Here is a 22,048-nt window from a genome sequence, read left to right as displayed (position 1 = left end):
GGTCTTGGTTCTGATTGCCATGAGTCTTCTCATGGAGGGTAAGGCTTGAAAGATGTGGTGAGCAGGGTGAGATGGGTCCTCAAAAATTTTGTATGCCGGTTTCCTGGTTCTGGTGATGTAAAGTGTCTGGAGGGTAGGCAGGTTACTGCCGATTATTCGCTCTGCTGAGTGGATGATGTGTTGCAGTCTGGCCTTGTCTCGTTAAGAGGCTGATCCAAACCAGGCTGTGATGGAGCAGATGAGGATGGACTCAATGATTGTAGCATAAAACTGGGCCATCGTGGTTATAATATGTTATTTTGGATCAGGCACGGACAGTTGTGAGAGTTCAGTCCGCATTAGCTCCGATAGAATAGTATTAAATGCAAAGCTAAAGTCCACAAACAGAATCCTAACATATATCTCAGGGCACTCCAAGTATCGGAGTAAGAAATGGAGTCCAGTGTTAACTGCATCGTCCACAGGTCTGTTGGTTCTTTTGGCAGACTGTAGACTATAGAGGGTCAAGCGATGGGTCTGTGATGGTTTTAAGGTATGACAGCACAAGTCTCTCAAAAGCCTTCATTACCACCGATGTGAAAGCCACTGGTCTGTAGTCACTGAGGCAAGAGACTCTGGGTTTATTTGGAAAAGGTGTTATTGTGGATTATTTAGGATACAAAGATCCAGTGACTAATTGAAAATGTCTGTGAAGACAGGTGATGGTTGATCTGCACAGTGCTTCAGAGTGGCTGGGGAGACAGAGTCTGGACCAGGAGCTTTCCTTATATTCTGATCTTGTTTACATCTCTGTCGTTAATTCTCCTGGGGAGGTGGCTGGACGTGGCGGAGGGGGGGGGGGGGTTCCAGCTGGGTATAGTGTAGGCGAGGTGTGAAGAAGGCCATTGAAAAGGTGAGGGTGCGAATGTGGCTTTTCAAACCCGCAATAGAATTTGAACAGGTTTTTGTCACCACTCCTGTAGGCTACATCTTTTGTTTTATGAAGCTGCCTGAGTTCAGTTGTAAACTATGGTTCGTCGTTATTATAGCTGACAACAGACTTTTTGGGAATGCTTTTTATACTATGACAAGTTTTCCTAACATCAGATTTAAAAATTGCAAAATATAGCAACATATTGAATTGCAATCCCTGTATCTTGAAACGTGATGTGTTGCCAGACTCTCTGATACACAGCTCTATGGTCCATACAGAGGAGATGAAGAACATGCAGTTTGCTAAGTCACGAAGTTATCTTTTGTCATGTGACTATACCGGATGTTTTCATGTGTTTCTAATGATACAATTACACCACTAGCCACGTAGAGGCATTAATCGGGAATTCATTTATAAAGGCTTCATGTGACCGAAAAAGATGCCAAACATTCATAGGTACGTATCTAAGAGGATTTTGGGATTTATAAAGAAAAACGTATGCTGAAAACAACTCGCACGTTTTGTGAACGAGGCTGAAGGGGGTGCGGTTTCGACAGAATCCTGTAGAGGGCACTGTGTATGCTAAATTGAAGGCTCCAGGAATGTTGTCGGCATTTCATTTCATTTCATGGTCACACGGCCATCGGCTCTGAAATTAAACTGTTCTTTTAAATAGAATTGTTTAAATTTGCAAACTGAATTGTATGCTGTGTTTGAATGTTCAGATATCATTAGATATTTCACTGCATATTTTTCAACTTAATGGCCTCTGAAATTGGTACTCTGTCACTAAGACGTACTACACAAACAAAGCATTTTCTGCCCAGGGTAAAGGCTTGTTATTCAGTTTCCCTACAGTGGATAGCTGGGGTCCGTGGGATGTTTGGATGTTAGTGTCAGGGCATTCTGGTAGAATGTGACCATTGGCAACAATGGGCTGGACAGCTCTGTGCTCATCTTGTCTCATCTGGGACTCCCACCATCACTGCCACTGAGCATCTCCTCTACAAGCAAACACTGGGGTGCCACCAAGACCAGCAGGCTGCTGGTGGCTCTGGGATGCAACCACTACTGAGGCCAGATGAGGGAGCCACTAATGATGGCTTGAAGACATATCAGTGTCAGAATGACATGTTTGAGATAAATGTAGAACTACAGGATAAATTTACAGTTATACCGCCAGGTGTTTTCATAACAGGATTCATTATTATTAGTTATGAATGTGTTTATAAATTGCTAAAGCAATGGCCTTAAGTAGTGTTACCTGATTTTTGTTTACAAACGTAACATTTTTTGCTGAGGGGCTCTCTAACCCCAAAATGGCCTTAGATGAATTTGCAGAGACAGAATTCTTCCAGAAGGAGCTGGAGGCTGCCAAGAAACGGGTGGAGAAGAAGATGGAGAAAAATAGGAAAAGGCCAGACTCACGACAAGCAGGCCGCCTTTGCAGATGCTGCCGCATGAACCTGAAACAGGGACCAAACAGCTAGCCTGCACATCCACACCGGCTTCCCTGGAGTGGCAGGGAAATGCACTTACTGCCCATCTAAAGTGTACTCTGTATACCGAGGAGATTCGGGCGTCTCCTTTGTTTAAGGCAGAGTGATAAAGATGGGTAAACTTAATAATTTTAATTTAGTCATTTTAATGTAATATTTGAATGCAGGCCTTAAATGATCCATATTATTTCAATAAGGCCTCCCTTTAGGGGTATAGTCCATGCTTTTACGTTTGTGTAAAACAAACCAAACAAAGGACACGGCCGCATGACCCCGCGGCGCCGAACAAAGAAGCACTGTGGGACACACGCCGGCGTCCGAAACAGACTGAGGAAACGAGCACATCGCCCGCCCCTGCCCAGAGTCCCGCTCGCAAACGTCCAGTCTAAACTAGGTGACCTAAGAGCGAGGTTGGGGTTCCAGCGTGATGCAAGAAACTGCAATATATCACGTTTCACGGAAACGTGGCTGACCCCCCTGGTACTGGATCTAGTGGTGACTCCGTCGGACTCTTTCTCTCTTTTTCCTGTTTCATAACTGCTTGCTGTTGGTCATTTAGGACTTGCTCTTTGTCCATGAAACTATGTCACCACTATGCTTGCAAATTTAAGGATCTAGGAAATTAGCTTATATAATATTATAATATAAATATAATTTTATATATATATATAATAATAATATACAGCTGCAGACTCTTAATGCCACTCTCAGGCCCCTTCCGTTTGGTGGACGCATGTGCAGAAAACAAAGAAACATGTACTTTATCAGTTTCACAAGTTTTCAAAGTAGAGTTGGATGGCACCTTTAACCTTAAAGGCCTGTATTTGCAGCAGAATGGTCATGCAATTTGGGTTTAACACCAAAATCATGTCCCTGTGCTTGCATCATTTAATGAATTGCCCCTCTATGTTTTTTGCATTGCACTTGAGAACTGAAGAAACCTTTAATTCAATGGCAAGTCCACTACAATTCTCTACATGTACATGAGTTTAACCAATCATTATTTAAGCTAATCAAATTTTGTTTCAAACTTCACAATGTTTTAAATAACCACACAGACACAAACCAAATGCAAAATAATCCACATTTATTTATATCTTAGTCTTATCTTATTCTATGTTACCATATGTTATACAATCTTATCTTAACCTTATCTTAACTTACACTATATTAGTCTTATCTTATTCTATGTTACCTTACGTTATACAATCTTATCTTAACCTTATCTTAACTTACTCTATCTTAGTCTTATCTTATTCTATGTTATCTTACATTATACAATCTTATCTTAACCTTATCTTAACTTACTCTATATTAGTCTTATCTTATTCTATGTTACCTTACGTTATACAATCTTATCTTAACCTTATCTTAACTTACTCTATCTTAGTCTTATCTTATTCTATGTTATCTTACATTATACAATCTTATCTTAACCTTATCTTAACTTACTCTATCTTAGTCTTATCTTATTCTATGTTATCTTATGTTATACAAAATCTTATCTTAACCTATATTAGTCTTATCTTATTCTAATCTTATGTCATACAAACTTAGGATAAGTTAAGGTTAAACTATCTTAATCTTATCTTATCCTAAGTACTTGTGAGATCTCTCACCTAATTATTTACAGGTTCTATAAAAAACTATTTACATCACACAGATAGCCCATCTCCACAGCTAACTCCAGGACCCCGGGGATGGCACTCAGCTGGTCCAGCGCATCATTAGGAAATATCACCTCAGCTTCATCATCCCAATTGTCAACATACGTGTAGTGAGCCTCTAGGTTTTGGTCCCTCCCCTGCTTGCAGATGGAAATTGCATTTAGAAACTCACTCCAAAACTGAATACACCAATGGTAAGTTAAGCACTTGGCCTCATAGGTCATTTTAGGGTAGTTGCTAAGATAATAGTTATGCAACTTATTGAATCTTTCCATTTTTTCAAAAACAACAGAAGGGGACATAAATGGGGGTGTCGGACCCGTAACCAGCTGAGATGAGGGGTGCGCTGGAACCTGATACGGAGGGGTGGGATGAACCATGGCCGGAGCTGAAGATGGATGTGGGGCTGGGCTTACATGTGAGACTACGTGTGGTGACGGAGGAGGAGAGTCTGTAAAAAAAGATGGAGATGGAGAGGAGACAAAAGAGGATGGGATGGGTGACGGAACTAAGAATGAAGTGGAGGAGAAGGCCGGTGAGCAGGGCTCAGGCTCAGGCTCTGACATAGATGGAGCGCGACACAGGATGGTTGCAACCTCGTCGTCACTCTGGGTGAGATCCTCACACGGGATCTTCTCACCCACTTGGGTTGAGTCAAACGGGTTTCCCAATTTGCAGTTACTGAAGCGTACTAGATTCTGTAAATTTTTTGTAAATGGCCCCTTTTGTTTTTTACGCCAATTTCTACGTCCTGACCGGCCTCCCGCCGTATTTCTACGGCGTCCTGAGCCCTGCTGACCCCTGCTGGTTGCCACCGGGGAGGGAGCAGACGAAGTGGCGGCAGACACGGTGATGGAGCTGGGTGCCGGCGGCCCAGTGCGGCATTTCCTCCGATGGCCTCCACCACTGGTGCTGGTTCGTCCTTTGGGGTTAAAAAGACAGGGGACGGCACATTTAAATCCATAAGTGAATCCTTATGTCACTCTACAACAAAACTACATCACATACATCACAGATATCACACTTGGCAGTCAGTATTGCACATTGAGAAAAATTCTGCCATCTTATTGGATACAGGAAACGCAAGCTTGGGAGACTTATGCGCTGGTCTTGAATCGGGCCGCCTGCGTTTCGACAGGGGAACTTGACTTATAAAAACACACCAGTTAGTGCACAGATTCCCTGATATGCAGAACAACAGCGAAAAACCACACTGGAAACTGATGTAACTTATGCATTATTACACCAATGTTGAAATGCTTTCCTCGCCCTAGTAGCATAAAAGCCAATCTAGTTTATTTATTTTTGTTTTGTTCAGGCTTTTTGACAAATGAAGGCCCTTTTTAGTAGGCCAGTGTCTAGTCAAAGGTGTAAACTTAAGAGGAAAATAAACTATTCTGACTGTGCCATTAATTCTCTTTTTTTCCCAGTTACTTTGGCAATATTGTCTTTTTATTCAATTTTGATAGTAATTTGAAATGTTGTAATTTAAATTAGATTTCCACAGCTAGTTCTGGCAATAGTTGAAGTTGTCATGAAAAATAATAATCCTGTACCATGCCTTGATCACTAACTGCTATTCTGCTACTGCTAACAGCATTGTAAGGAACTGTGGTTTTGATAGACATTTCACATAATTAAGTAATGATGTCTCAGCAACAACGTAAAAACCAAAGACCAAATTTTCTGGAGATGTTCATGACATTATTTGCTAGATTTATTTAAAAAATTGATCAATTTTGAAATACAGGTGTTTTGTTATTGAATTTTTAATACTTTAATAACCCATGGTAATTATTCGTATGGGGATGGCATATTATTTGTTCAACCTATAGAGCTGGACAATAGCTTTAAAACAATATGAGGACCATTTCTGTGCAGCTTATATTATGGTAAATATAGCCAGTCAAAAAAAAAAGAAGTTAAAACTTCATCCATCCACACATCACAGCGACAGATTTTATTGATTTCTGATTTCATTATACAATACAGCAGACATGCCGAAAAGAGCCCCGTATTTTTACTGCTTCATGGTAACAAATCACCGTTTGCCTAAAAGTCAACCGTTTTATTATCTAGTATCCTAAGACATGTAGTTCCAAAATAAGATAGTTATCACAGACTGCAAGATTCAACAAGACCAGCCAACCCTATTCTGACTTTCATTCTTCGAGTGCTGAGCTATTCTGGGCATCACTTTGCCGTCCTTACCATGGCTAACGGAACCGGGGATGTCTTCCGGAGCAATCCGGACACTGACTGCCCCATTTGGCAGGAGCCAGTCGATTCTCCAGAGGCACACAGTGGCGTTCAGGGCAGACATCTCGATCACGTCTTGTCTCTCGCTGGGAAGCTGCAAATCTGAGCTGCTTTGAATGTTCAAATCAAATTAACTCGAAGTGCAACTACAATTGTTATGATGCGGTTGCTATGGTACTGTGGCCAATTAGTGTCAGCGTGCTGCAAAGTCGTCAAACACGTTAACCAAATGACAACACACACGATGTACATTAACAAAAGCGCGGAAAAATAATAGGAGCACCGCAAATTTAGAAGACACGTTTAAAAAGAGAAAAGCGCTGCAGATCCGCTCACAACACAGTTGCTAAGTTTCCGGGTGACAAAGAAACCAATTGTGGCTGGGCTGTATATCGAATATGTTTACGCAATACAAATATATTATCAAAACAAGATGTAGAATGACACAATACAGGTCGTGTCTGTATAATTGATATATATATATATATATATATATATATATATATATATATATATATATATATAATAAAATTTGATCGTTTGTTAAAATTATTAGGTCGCTATTACAGTATTTGAATACAATTTCTTACTGGTAGCAAGTAACGCGAGAGCTGCGGTCGTGACCTTCCACAGACTCCCAGAATTCATAGCGACAATTAAGCGACCCATTCAGTTAGTGGAAGATTTGATGGAGGGGAATGAGCGGGAGACGTTCTTATCTCACTTGTGGTTTTGATTTACAACTGAATATTTAGCACAGTTGGAAATTTTGGTGTAGTGCTAATATTCCTAAGAATCTAGGGATATGTCGATCGATACACTTATTGCGATGTTGTGTTTTTCGTACAGCTATTTTAATTAATAGTTTTCATGGAAAGGTTCCCGCGGTGGTTTATTTTCTGCTCTGTCTGACCCCCGGACAGTTAGGCAGCAGGGCTGTAATTAATCTTCAGCCATTTCACTCTTCCACTGTAGCAACGTCAACTGAAGAATTATGAACAATGATGGAGGCACATTCGCAGCTGTTCCGAGCTTTCCAATGTTTCTCTGACTATGTTTTACTGGTTTCTTTGCTTCCAGTACCAGTATTTTATTCATCTTTGTTCTTCTTTAATGTTGGTGAATATTTCTTTTATTTCATATTGTATTTTACTTGTGGTTTTATCCTTAACAGGCTTGCTCCAAAGACATCTTATTGTATTTGCACAGTGACAGTAACGCTGTCTTATCTTGCAAGAGGAAGTAGAATAAGGCTGCACTGCTAACCTTAGCATTAGCAAACCTAGCAATGTTGGTAGTAACGCGTTACTGTAATTCCACTACTTTTGTCTGTAAGGAGTAATGTAACTAATTACCATTTCAAATAAAAAAACGCAAGGTACTGAAATTTCAACGGACTCGTTACCTTTGTCTTGCGTGAAAATATTAATGGATAAAGGCAGCATGTTCCCCTAATTTCCTGTTTAAGATGTAACGCCATCCGACCTTACCGTGGCGCAATGAATGGGTGATATTATAGGTACGCTGATAGGTACAATTAGACAGTTGTATTGTCTGGCACTGTCACAGCAGCAACACTAAAGTAATATAACTACCATGCAGTTTGCTAAGTCACGAAGTTATCTTTTGTCATGTGATTATACCGTTACATACCTTAACGCAATTAAGATGTTTTCATGTGTTTCTAATGATACAATTACAACACTAGCCATGTAGAGGCATTAATCGGGAATTCATTTATAAAGGCTTCATGTGACCGAAAAAGATGCCAAACATTCATAGGTACGTATCTAAGAGGATTTTGGGATTTATAAAGAAAAACGTATGCTGAAAACAACTCGCACGTTTTGTGAACGAGGCTGAAGGGGATGCGGTTTCGACAGAATCCTGTAGAGGGCACTGTGTATGCTAAATTGAAGGCTCCAGGAATGTTGTCGGCATTTCATTTCATGGTCACACGGCCATCGGCTCTGAAATTAAACTGTTCTTTTAAATAGAATTGTTTAAATTTGCAAACTGAATTGTATGCTGTGTTTGAATGTTCAGATATCATTAGATATTTCACTGCATATTTTCCAACTTAATTGGTACTCTGTCACTAAGACGTACTACACAAACAAAGCATTTTCTGCCCAAGGTAAAGGCTTCTTATTCAGTTTCCCTACAGTGGATAGCTGGGGTCCGTGGGATGTTTGGATGTTAGTGTCAGGGCATTCTAGTAGAATGTGACCATTGGTAACAATGGGCTGGACAGCTCTGTGCTCATCTTGTCTTATGTGGGACTCCCACCATCACTGCCACTGAGCATCTCCTCTACAAGCAAACACTGGGGTGCCACCAAGACCAGCAGGCTGCTGGTGGCTCTGGGATGCAACCACTACTGAGGCCAGATGAGGGAGCCACTAATGATGGCTTGAAGACATATCAGTGTCAGAATGACATGTTTGAGATAAATGTAGAACTACAGGATAAATTTACAGTTATACCGCCAGGTGTTTTCATAACAGCTCGCTTATAGTAACATTATCACTAGCATCCATTTCACTTGTTTGACGAGAGCGAACTGACAGACTTTTGTCTCTCATACGTTCCCTGTAATTATGCACTAAATAATGAATTGTCATGACCGTTATTTGATAATGTGTGTGGTTTTTATGTTGTCGTATGATAAAATCTTGTTGCCACGGTACTGACAGTAATTTTGTGTCACCAATTAGCTAGCATCGCTCACTTGGTAAGAGGCTGAAGCTAGGTTTGCCGCATAGCCTATGTGTCCATGGCTTGTAGTAAAATGGCACATGGGATAATGAATGGACATGATCGTTTTACATATTTGTGTGTATAGTTTTTTGTCATAACGTTAAAAAATCTTGTCAGTCCGTTTCTGACAAACTTGTGTTGATCAGTGACCTGAGCATCGCTCACATGGTAGACTATTATCTGTCTGAACAATTATAAATTGCACTGACCAGAAAAGCTTGAGTGTTGATAGCATCACAGGCAGAACCATAAATGATTTTTGGTAACATCTTTTTTTGTTTTAGTCATTTTTAAACACATTGACCATGCATTATAATGCATTCATGAAGCATTATAAACACGGCTATATTTCTAAAAGGGCATAACACATTGCCATGTTTATTATGCACTATGACTGCCTTATGAAGCTCTCATCTATAATGCACTATAGATACCTTTGTAATGCAGTAGAAAGCTGTATTATTCCGACCATCATAATGCATTATGAGGGTATCTATAGTGCATTCCAGATGAGAGCTTCATAAATCATTCATAATGCATAATACACATGGGTATAATGTGTTATGCCTTTTGATAAATAATTATAGCCATGTTTCTAATACTTTACGGATTCATTATTATTAGTTATGAATGTGTTTATAAATTGCTAAAGCAATGGCCTTAAGTAGTGTTACCTGATTTTTGGTTACAAACGTAACATTTTTTGCTGAGGGGCTCTCTAACCCCAAAATGGCCTTAGATGAATTTGCAGAGACAGAATTCTTCCAGAAGGAGCTGGTGGCTGCCAAGAAACGGGTGGAGAAGAAGATGGAGAAAAATAGGAAAAGGCCAGACTCACGATAAAGATGGGTAAACTTAATAATTTTAATTTAGTCATTTTAATGTAATATTTGAATGCAGGCCTTAAATGATCCATATTATTTCAATAAGGCCTCCCTTTAGGGGTATAGTCCATGCTTTTACGTTTGTGTAAAACAAACCAAACAAAGGACACGGCCGCATGACCCCGCGGCGCCGAACAAAGAAGCACTGTGGGACACACGCCGGCGTCCGAAACAGACTGAGGAAACGAGCACATCGCCCGCCCCTGCCCAGAGTCCCGCTCGCAAACGTCCAGTCTAAACTAGGTGACCTAAGAGCGAGGTTGGGGTTCCAGCGTGATGCAAGAAACTGCAATATATCACGTTTCACGGAAACGTGGCTGACCCCCCTGGTACTGGATCTAGTGGTGACTCCGTCGGACTCTTTCTCTCTTTTTCCTGTTTCATAACTGCTTGCTGTTGGTCATTTAGGACTTGCTCTTTGTCCATGAAACTATGTCACCACTATGCTTGCAAATTTAAGGATCTAGGAAATTAGCTTATATAATATAATATTATAATATAAATATAATTTTATATATATAATAATAATAATATACAGCTGCAGACTCTTAATGCCACTCTCAGGCCCCTTCCGTTTGGTGGACGCATGTGCAGAAAACAAAGAAATATGTACTTTATCAGTTTCACAAGTTTTCAAAGTAGAGTTGGATGGCACCTTTAACCTTAAAGGCCTGTATTTGCGGCAGAATGGTCATGCAATTTGGGTTTAACACCAAAATCATGTCCCTGTGCTTGCATCATTTAATGAATTGCCCCTCTATGTTTTTTGCATTGCACTTGAGAACTGAAGAAACCTTTAATTCAATGGCAAGTCCACTACAATTCTCTACATGTACATGAGTTTAACCAATCATTATTTAAGCTAATCAAATTTTGTTTCAAACTTCACAATGTTTTAAATAACCACACAGACACAAACCAAATGCAAAATAATCCACATTTATTTATATCTTAGTCTTATCTTATTCTATGTTACCATATGTTATACAAAATCTTATCTTAACCTTATCTTAACTTACTCTATATTAGTCTTATCTTATTCTATGTTACCTTACGTTATACAATCTTATCTTAACCTTATCTTAACTTACACTATATTAGTCTTATCTTATTCTATGTTACCTTATGTTATACAAAATCTTATCTTAACCTATATTAGTCTTATCTTATTCTAATCTTATGTCATACAAACTTAGGATAAGTTAAGGTTAAACTATCTTAATCTTATCTTATCCTAAGTACTTGTGAGATCTCTCACCTAATTATTTACAGGTTCTATGAAAAACTATTTACATCACACAGATAGCCCATCTCCACAGCCAACTCCAGGACCCCGGGGATGGCACTCAGCTGGTCCAGCGCATCATTAGGAAATATCACCTCAGCTTCATCAACCCAATTGTCAACATGCGTGTAGTGAGCCTCTAGGTTTTGGTCCCTCCCCTGCTTGCAGATGGAAATTGCATTTAAAAACTCACTCCAAAACTGAATACACCAATGGTAAGTCAAGCACTTGGCCTCATAGGTCATTTTAGGGTAGTTGCTAAGATAATAGTTATGCAACTTATTGAATCTTTCCATTTTTTCAAAAACAACAGAAGGGGACATAAATGGGGGTGTCGGACCCGTAACCAGCTGAGATGAGGGGTGCGCTGGAACCTGATCCGGAGGGGTGGGATGAACCATGGCCGGAGCTGAAGATGGATGTGGGGCTGGGCTTACATGTGAGACTACGTGTGGTGACGGAGGAGGAGAGTCTGTAAAAAAAGATGGAGATGGAGAGGAGACAAAAGAGGATGGGATGGGTGACGGAACTAAGAATGAAGTGGAGGAGAAGGCCGGTGAGCAGGGCTCAGGCTCAGGCTCTGACATAGATGGAGCGCGACACAGGATGGTTGCAACCTCGTCGTCACTCTGGGTGAGATCCTCACACGGGATCTTCTCACCCACTTGGGTTGAGTCAAACGGGTTTCCCAATTTGCAGTTACTGAAGCGTACTAGATTCCGTAAATTTTTTGTAAATGGCCCCTTTTGTTTTTTACACCAATTTCTACGTCCTGACCGGCCTCCCGCCGTATTTCTACGGCGTCCTGAGCCCTGCTGACCCCTGCTGGTTGCCACCGGGGAGGGAGCAGACGAAGTGGCGGCAGACACGGTGATGGAGCTGGGTGCCGGCGGCCCAGTGCGGCATTTCCTCCGATGGCCTCCACCACTGGTGCTGGTTCGTCCTTTGGGGTTAAAAAGACAGGGGACAGCACATTTAAATAAAGTGAATCCTTATGTCACTCTACAACAAAACTACATCACATACATCACAGATATCACACTTGGCAGTCAGTATTGCACATTGAGAAAAATTCTGCCATCTTATTGGATACAGGAAACGCAAGCTTGGGAGACTTATGCGCTGGTCTTGAATCGGGCCGCCTGCGTTTCGACAGGGGAACTTAACTTATAAAAACACACCAGTTAGTGCACAGATTCCCTGATATGCAGAACAACAGCGAAAAACCACACTGGAAACTGATGTAACTTATGCATTATTACACCAATGTTGAAATGCTTTCCTCGCCCTAGTAGCATAAAAGCCAATCTAGTTTATTTATTTTTGTTTTGTTCAGGCTTTTTGACAAATGAAGGCCCTTTTTAGTAGGCCAGTGTCTAGTCAAAGGTGTAAACTTAAGAGGAAAATAAACTATTCTGACTGTGCCATTAATTCTCTTTTTTTCCCAGTTACTTTGGCAATATTGTCTTTTTATTCAATTTTGATAGTAATTTGAAATGTTGTAATTTAAATTAGATTTCCACAGCTAGTTCTCGCAATAGTTGAAGTTGTCATGAAAAATAATAATCCTGTACCATGCCTTGATCACTAACTGCTATTCTGCTACTGCTAACAGCATTGTAAGGAACTGTGGTTTTGATAGACATTTCACATAATTAAGTAATGATTTCTCAGCAACAACGTAAAAACCAAAGACCAAATTTTCTGGAGATGTTCATGACATTATTTGCTAGATTTATTTAAAAAATTGATCAATTTTGAAATACAGGTGTTTTGTTATTGAATTTTTAATACTTTAATAACCCATGGTAATTATTCGTATGGGGATGGCATATTATTTGTTCAACCTATAGAGCTGGACAATAGCTTTAAAACAATATGAGGACCATTTCTGTGCAGCTTATATTATGGTAAATATAGCCAGTCAAAAAAAAAAGAAGTTAAAACTTCATCCATCCACACATCACAGCGACAGATTTTATTGATTTCTGATTTCATTATACAATACAGCAGACATGCCGAAAAGAGCCCCGTATTTTTACTGCTTCATGGTAACAAATCACCGTTTGCCTAAAAGTCAACCGTTTTATTATCTAGTATCCTAAGACATGTAGTTCCAAAATAAGACAGTTATCACAGACTGCAAGATTCAACAAGACCAGCCAACCCTATTCTGACTTTCATTCTTCGAGTGCTGAGCTATTCTGGGCATCACTTTGCCGTCCTTACCATGGCTAACTGAACCGAGGATGTCTTCCGGAGCAATCCGGACACTGACTGCCCCATTTGGCAGGAGCCAGTCGATTCTCCAGAGGCACACAGTGGCGTTCAGGGCAGACATCTCGATCACGTCTTGTCTCTCGCTGGGAAGCTGCAAATCTGAGCTGCTTTGAATGTTCAAATCAAATTAACTCGAAGTGCAACTACAATTGTTATGATGCGGTTGCTATGGTACTGTGGCCAATTAGTGTCAGCGTGCTGCAAAGTCGTCAAACACGTTAACCAAATGACAACACACACGATGTACATTAACAAAAGCGCGGAAAAATAATAGGAGCACCGCAAATTTAGAAGACACGTTTAAAAAGAGAAAAGCGCTGCAGATCCGCTCACAACACAGTTGCTAAGTTTCCGGGTGACAAAGAAACCAATTGTGGCTGGGCTGTATATCGAATATGTTTACGCAATACAAATATATTATCAAAACAAGATGTAGAATGACACAATACAGGTCGTGTCTGTATAATTGAGATATATATATATATATATATATATAAATAAAATTTGATCGTTTGTTAAAATTATTAGGTCGCTATTACAGTATTTGAATACAATTTCTTCCTGGTAGCAAGTAACGCGAGAGCTGCGGTCGTGACCTTCCACAGACTCCCAGAATTCATAGCGACAATTAAGCGACCCATTCAGTTAGTGGAAGATTTGATGGAGGGGAATGAGCGGGAGACGTTCTTATCTCACTTGTGGTTTTGATTTACAACTGAATATTTAGCACAGTTGGAAATTTTGGTGTAGTGCTAATATTCCTAAGAATCTAGGGATATGTCGATCGATACACTTATTGCGATGTTGTGTTTTTCGTACAGGTATCGGTTTTAATTAATAGTTTTCATGGAAAGGTTCCCGCGGTGGTTTATTTTCTGCTCTGTCTGACCCCCGGACAGTTAGGCAGCAGGGCTGTAATTAATCTTCAGCCATTTCACTCTTCCACTGTAGCAACGTCAACTGAAGAATTATGAACAATGATGGAGGCACATTCGCAGCTGTTCCGAGCTTTCCAATGTTTCTCTGACTATGTTTTACTGGTTTCTTTGCTTCCAGTACCAGTATTTTATTCATCTTTGTTCTTCTTTAATGTTGGTGAATATTTCTTTTATTTCATATTGTATTTTACTTGTGGTTTTATCCTTAACAGGCTTGCTCCAAAGACATCTTATTGTATTTGCACAGTGACAGTAACGCTGTCTTATCTTGCAAGAGGAAGTAGAATAAGGCTGCACTGCTAACCTTAGCATTAGCAAACCTAGCAATGTTGGTAGTAACGCGTTACTGTAATTCCACTACTTTTGTCTGTAAGGAGTAATGTAACTAATTACCATTTCAAATTAAAAAACGCAAGGTACTGAAATTTCAACGGACTCGTTACCTTTGTCTTGCGTGAAAATATTAATGGATAAAGGCAGCATGTTCCCCTAATTTCCTGTTTATGATGTAACGCCATCCGACCTTACCGTGGCGCAATGAATGGGTGATATTATAGGTACGCTGATAGGTACAATTAGACAGTTGTATTTTCTGGCACTGTCACAGCAGCAACACTAAAGTAATATAACTACCATGCAGTTTGCTAAGTCACGAAGTTATCTTTTGTCATGTGATTATACCGTTACATACCTTAACGCAATTAAGATGTTTTCATGTGTTTCTAATGATACAATTACAACACTAGCCATGTAGAGGCATTAATCGGGAATTCATTTATAAAGGCTTCATGTGACCGAAAAAGATGCCAAACATTCATAGGTACGTATCTAAGAGGATTTTGGGATTTATAAAGAAAAACGTATGCTGAAAACAACTCGCACGTTTTGTGAACGAGGCTGAAGGGGATGCGGTTTCGACAGAATCCTGTAGAGGGCACTGTGTATGCTAAATTGAAGGCTCCAGGAATGTTGTCGGCATTTCATTTCATGGTCACACGGCCATCGGCTCTGAAATTAAACTGTTCTTTTAAATAGAATTGTTTAAATTTGCAAACTGAATTGTATGCTGTGTTTGAATGTTCAGATATCATTAGATATTTCACTGCATATTTTCCAACTTAATTGGTACTCTGTCACTAAGACGTACTACACAAACAAAGCATTTTCTGCCCAAGGTAAAGGCTTCTTATTCAGTTTCCCTACAGTGGATAGCTGGGGTCCGTGGGATGTTTGGATGTTAGTGTCAGGGCATTCTAGTAGAATGTGACCATTGGTAACAATGGGCTGGACAGCTCTGTGCTCATCTTGTCTTATGTGGGACTCCCACCATCACTGCCACTGAGCATCTCCTCTACAAGCAAACACTGGGGTGCCACCAAGACCAGCAGGCTGCTGGTGGCTCTGGGATGCAACCATTACTGAGGCCAGATGAGGGAGCCACTAATGATGGCTTGAAGACATATCAGTGTCAGAATGACATGTTTGAGATAAATGTAGAACTACAGGATAAATTTACAGTTATACCGCCAGGTGTTTTCATAACAGCTCGCTTATAGTAACATTATCACTAGCATCCATTTCACTTGTTTGACGAGAGCGAACTGACAGACTTTTGTCTCTCATACGTTCCCTGTAATTATGCACTAAATAATGAATTGTCATGACCGTTATTTGATAATGTGTGTGGTTTTTATGTTGTCGTATGATAAAATCTTGTTGCCACGGTACTGACAGTAATTTTGTGTCACCAATTAGCTAGCATCGCTCACTTGGTAAGAGGCTGAAGCTAGGTTTGCCGCATAGCCTATGTGGCCATGGCTTGTAGTAAAATGGCACATGGGATAATGAATGGACATGATCGTTTTACATATTTGTGTGTATAGTTTTTTGTCATAACGTTAAAAAATCTTGTCAGTCCGTTTCTGACAAACTTGTGTTGATCAGTGACCTGAGCATCGCTCACATGGTAGACTATTATCTGTCTGAACAATTATAAATTGCACTGACCAGAAAAGCTTGAGTGTTGATAGCATCACAGGCAGAACCATAAATGATTTTTGGTAACATCTTTTTTTGTTTTAGTCATTTTTAAACACATTGACCATGCATTATAATGCATTCATGAAGCATTATAAACACGGCTATATTTCTAAAAGGGCATAACACATTGCCATGTTTATTATGCACTATGACTGCCTTATGAAGCTCTCATCTATAATGCACTATAGATACCTTTGTAATGCAGTAGAAAGCTGTATTATTCCGACCATCATAATGCATTATGAGGGTATCTATAGTGCATTCCAGATGAGAGCTTCATAAATCATTCATAATGCATAATACACATGGGTATAATGTGTTATGCCTTTTGATAAATAATTATAGCCATGTTTCTAATACTTTACGGATTCATTATTATTAGTTATGAATGTGTTTATAAATTGCTAAAGCAATGGCCTTAAGTAGTGTTACCTGATTTTTGTTTACAAACGTAACATTTTTTGCTGAGGGGCTCTCTAACCCCAAAATGGCCTTAGATGAATTTGCAGAGACAGAATTCTTCCAGAAGGAGCTGGTGGCTGCCAAGAAACGGGTGGAGAAGAAGATGGAGAAAAAGAGGAAAAGGCCAGACTCACGACAAGCAGGCCGCCTTTGCAGATGCTGCCGCATGAACCTGAAACAGGGACCAAACAGCTAGCCTGCACATCCACACCGGCTTCCCTGGAGTGGCAGGGAAATGCACTTACTGCCCATCTAAAGTGTACTCTGTATACCGAGGAGATTCGGGCGTCTCCTTTGTTTAAGGCAGAGTGATAAAGATGGGTAAACTTAATAATTTTAATTTAGTCATTTTAATGTAATATTTGAATGCAGGCCTTAAATGATCCATATTATTTCAATAAGGCCTCCCTTTAGGGGTATAGTCCATGCTTTTACGTTTGTGTAAAACAAACCAAACAAAGGACACGGCCGCATGACCCCGCGGCGCCGAACAAAGAAGCACTGTGGGACACACGCCGGCGTCCGAAACAGACTGAGGAAACGAGCACATCGCCCGCCCCTGCCCAGAGTCCCGCTCGCAAACGTCCAGTCTAAACTAGGTGACCTAAGAGCGAGGTTGGGGTTCCAGCGCGATGCAAGAAACTGCAATATATCACGTTTCACGGAAACGTGGCTGACCCCCCTGGTACTGGATCTAGTGGTGACTCCGTCGGACTCTTTCTCTCTTTTTCCTGTTTCATAACTGCTTGCTGTTGGTCATTTAGGACTTGCTCTTTGTCCATGAAACTATGTCACCACTATGCTTGCAAATTTAAGGATCTAGGAAATTAGCTTATATAATATAATATTATAATACAACTATAATTTTATATATATAATAATAATAATATACAGCTGCAGACTCTTAATGCCACTCTCAGGCCCCTTCCGTTTGGTGGACGCATGTGCAGAAAACAAAGAAATATGTACTTTATCAGTTTCACAAGTTTTCAAAGTAGAGTTGGATGGCACCTTTAACCTTAAAGGCCTGTATTTGCGGCAGAATGGTCATGCAATTTGGGTTTAACACCAAAATCATGTCCCTGTGCTTGCATCATTTAATGAATTGCCCCTCTATGTTTTTTTCATTGCACTTGAGAACTGAAGAAACCTTTAATTCAATGGCAAGTCCACTACAATTCTCTACATGTACATGAGTTTAACCAATCATTATTTAAGCTAATCAAATTTTGTTTCAAACTTCACAATGTTTTAAATAACCACACAGACACAAACCAAATGCAAAATAATCCACATTTATTTATATCTTAGTCTTATCTTATTCTATGTTACCATATGTTATACAAAATCTTATCTTAACCTTATCTTAACTTACACTATATTAGTCTTATCTTATTCTATGTTACCATATGTTATACAAAATCTTATCTTAACCTTATCTTAACTTACTCTATATTAGTCTTATCTTATTCTATGTTACCTTACGTTATACAATCTTATCTTAACCTTATCTTAACTTACACTATATTAGTCTTATCTTATTCTATGTTACCTTATGTTATACAAAATCTTATCTTAACCTATATTAGTCTTATCTTATTCTAATCTTATGTCATACAAACTTAGGATAAGTTAAGGTTAAACTATCTTAATCTTATCTTATCCTAAGTACTTGTGAGATCTCTCACCTAATTATTTACAGGTTCTATGAAAAACTATTTACATCACACAGATAGCCCATCTCCACAGCCAACTCCAGGACCCCGGGGATGGCACTCAGCTGGTCCAGCGCATCATTAGGAAATATCACCTCAGCTTCATCAACCCAATTGTCGACATACGTGTAGTGAGCCTCTAGGTTTTGGTCCCTCCCCTGCTTGCAGATGGAAATTGCATTTAAAAACTCACTCCAAAACTGAATACACCAATGGTAAGTTAAGCACTTGGCCTCATAGGTCATTTTAGAGTAGTTGCTAAGATAATAGTTATGCAACTTATTGAATCTTTCCATTTTTTCAAAAACAACAGAAGGGGACATAAATGGGGGTGTCGGACCCGTAACCAGCTGAGATGAGGGGGCTGCAGCCTGCGCTGGAACCTGATACGGAGGGCTGGGATGAACCATGGCCAGAGCTGAAGATGGATGTGGGGCTGGGCTTACATGTGAGACTACGTGTGGTGACGGAGGAGGAGAGTCTGTAAAAAAAGATGGAGATGGAGAGGAGACAAAAGAGGATGGGATGGGTGACGGAACTAAGAATGAAGTGGAGGAGAAGGCCGGTGAGCAGGGCTCAGGCTCAGGCTCTGACATAGATGGAGTGCGACACAGGATGGTTGCAACCTCGTCGTCACTCTGGGTGAGATCCTCACACGGGATCTTCTCACCTACTTGGGTTGAGTCAAACGGGTTTCCAAGTTTGCAGTTACTGAAGCATACTAGATTCCGTAAATTTTTTGTAAATGGCCCCTTTTGTTTTTTACACCAATTTCTACGTCCTGACCGGCCTCCCGCCGTATTTCTACGGCGTCCTGAGCCCTGCTGACCCCTGCTGGTTGCCACCGGGGAGGGAGTAGACGAAGTGGCGGCAGACACGGTGATGGAGCTGGGTGCCGGTGGCCCAGTGCGGCATTTCCTCCGATGGCCTCCACCACTGGTGCTGGTTCGTCCTTTGGGGTTAAAAAGACAGGGGACAGCACATTTAATTAAAGTGAATCCTTATGTCACTCTACAACAAAACTACATCACATACATCACAGATATCACACTTGGCAGTCAGTATTGCACATTGAGAAAAATTCTGCCATCTTATTGGATACAGGAAACGCAAGCTTTGGAGACTTATGTGCTGGTCTTGACACAAAACACAAAATACTGTACATGTATGAAGTAATTGCCAGTTTATTGGTAAAATATTTTTGTTAAAGCTTTTTAAATATTACATAATAATATAAGTGATATAAAAACCTGTGAGAATCCAAATACTATCTACAACTTCATAGAGTATGATACTCAATGCAGCCTCTGCAAATGTTTCCAGAATCTAGCCGGGGTAATTTCTTCTGATGTACAGTAGCAGCAGATCTCCATCATGATCTCCAAACTGCAGCTGACAGTGTGTGAGGAGCAGGAGAGAGATCTCTACTCAGTACCACTGTAATGAGAAACACTCACCTGTGAGCCCAGCAATGAGAAGAAACAGGAGCATCAGAGGATCCATACGTGTGTGTGTCACTGAGCCCAGATCTGAGGAAAACTGACCCTCACTTCCTTATCCTCTGGACCTTCACTGTCTCTGTCGTTTCTATTCTCACACACAGCAGGCAGAGTGAAAGGGGAGTGGACACTTTAAACAGGAAGTGAGAAAACCACAAGGCTGAATATTTAGCACCAAATACTTCAGCAAGTCATTCTATTATTATTACTATATACAGCGTAAAACTTATAATAAAATGCATCATAATTTTTCTTTATGCTGCTAGGACACTAAAAGATTTACTATGCACAAGGCATATATATTTGCTTATGATGACAATAGAATTTGTAGTATTAAACAAGGGAGCCATGGTTTGAATAAAAGAGGCTCTGTGATGCACTTTGTGTGAGAGAATGGAAGGGAATAGCTGTGCAGACATCTGACATGGGCATGGGGGGACGGGTAAATCCCGGGGGGGACGGAGGGGACATGTCCCCCCCTATCCGAGGGTTGTCCCCCCCAAAAAAAATATATATATAAAAAAAATCGCACTATCTATTGTGAAAAATATATGTATGTATATCTAAAATAATTCTGTAAGTAGAAAAAAAAACAAATGCAAAAAATGCATTTAGAAACAGTTAAGTTCCCCCTCCCCTTCCTCACAGTGGTTTGGCCAACTGCCTGCTTTCCCAGTTCACCTCAGCTACACGCACGAGTCAGGTGTGTGGCTCAATTAATGTTGAACTCCAGTAAGTAGGGTATTTTATTCACTTTAAATAAAGCGATTCTCTTTAATGTAGTTGATGCAGACTCATTCATAAATTAGTTGCGGCAAAAATGCTGATTACCGATGTAATTTTCCATGAATCTGCTATATTAGCGATTAAAATATTACTTATCTAGTTAACGTTAGCTTGTTTACAATAGCTTGTTGCATAGTGCATTGCAACTAACACGCCAAAGCCGTTTCCCATGCATTGTTTTATTTGTGACGACTCGGCATAATGTTAACTTAACATTAACGGCCACAATTAGCATATTGTTTAGCTGTGCATTTACTAAATGAGCACTGTGCTACGTCTGAACTGACCCCACTGTATTTTTTTGTATAATCAATTTCTATTATGCATTTAAAGTCATGTTTAAATTTTATTGTATGTTGATGGCTTGACTGTAAACAACATAAACAATGCAATAAATAGTTTTGAAGAAAAGTCTGCTTTGTCATTGAACCTGAGAAAACCTTTGAAAATAACCATAATGAGGCAGTCTCCATGCTACAATGATAATGATAGAAGCAAAGTTTTTCATTGTGGGGACATATCTTTATAAGTACAATTTGACTGTATTATTTGTGTCCCCTTCAAAAATTGCTCATGAGAAATTTTATATTTATTGTCCCCCCCTACTGTTAAATGAAATTTACGCCCATGGACATGGGATTAATGCCTACAGAAGGTCAGGATGACGATAATTATGGTATGGAGTATCTAAGGGGGTAACCCAGGTGATTACACAATCACGTACAAGAAAAATTGAGTCATTTGAAGGGAACTTTGATTACCTGTTCAGTAATGAACAAACACCAGTTTATTAGTAATAGTAATAGACAAATTTTAACTAATCATTCAACCACAGGGCGAAGCTGCAGCAATTTCACTGGGACTGGGCACTACCTGAACTGGGTTCAGTGATATCAGGTCAGCTGCCTTCCGCCATCTCCTCTTTCAATGTCCAGTGAAAGGGAGCAAAGCAGCTGTGTGCTTTGGAGAGTCAATGGAAGAATTTGTGGAGAGTTTCGAGGCACCATGTCGCAGAGAAGTGATGTGTTGAGTGGCCTTGGCTGAGTTCCAGGGAGCCGAAC

General features: G+C 40.1%; 1 protein-coding gene and 1 long non-coding RNA gene across 3 annotated transcripts; both read right to left on the bottom strand.

Moving 5' to 3' along the window:
• Positions 1-3,482: 3,482 nt before the first annotated feature.
• On the bottom strand, positions 3,483-18,718 carry LOC140582171 (uncharacterized). Of its 2 annotated transcripts, XR_011985091.1 has the most exons (3): positions 18,422-18,718; positions 11,033-11,058; positions 3,483-3,895 (listed from the first exon to the last, which is right to left on the bottom strand). It is a non-coding gene; the product is annotated as an uncharacterized lncRNA (long non-coding RNA). The 2 variants fall into 2 exon arrangements; XR_011985090.1 differs by lacking the exon at positions 18,422-18,718 and having other exon boundaries at positions 11,033-11,578.
• Positions 3,634-6,795, bottom strand: LOC140582163 (uncharacterized). Its single transcript, XM_072706194.1, has 2 exons — positions 6,291-6,795; positions 3,634-5,001 (listed from the first exon to the last, which is right to left on the bottom strand). Exons 1-2 carry the CDS (start codon positions 6,400-6,402, stop codon positions 4,049-4,051), a joined length of 1,065 nt encoding a protein of 354 aa, XP_072562295.1. The 5' UTR covers positions 6,403-6,795; the 3' UTR covers positions 3,634-4,048.
• Positions 18,719-22,048: the final 3,330 nt, after the last annotated feature.

This window comes from Paramormyrops kingsleyae, chromosome 24 (assembly GCF_048594095.1).
Source record: "Paramormyrops kingsleyae isolate MSU_618 chromosome 24, PKINGS_0.4, whole genome shotgun sequence".
In the NCBI taxonomy this organism is placed as follows: Eukaryota; Metazoa; Chordata; class Actinopteri; order Osteoglossiformes; family Mormyridae; genus Paramormyrops; species Paramormyrops kingsleyae.
This window is presented reverse-complemented; position numbering and strand designations above follow the sequence as displayed.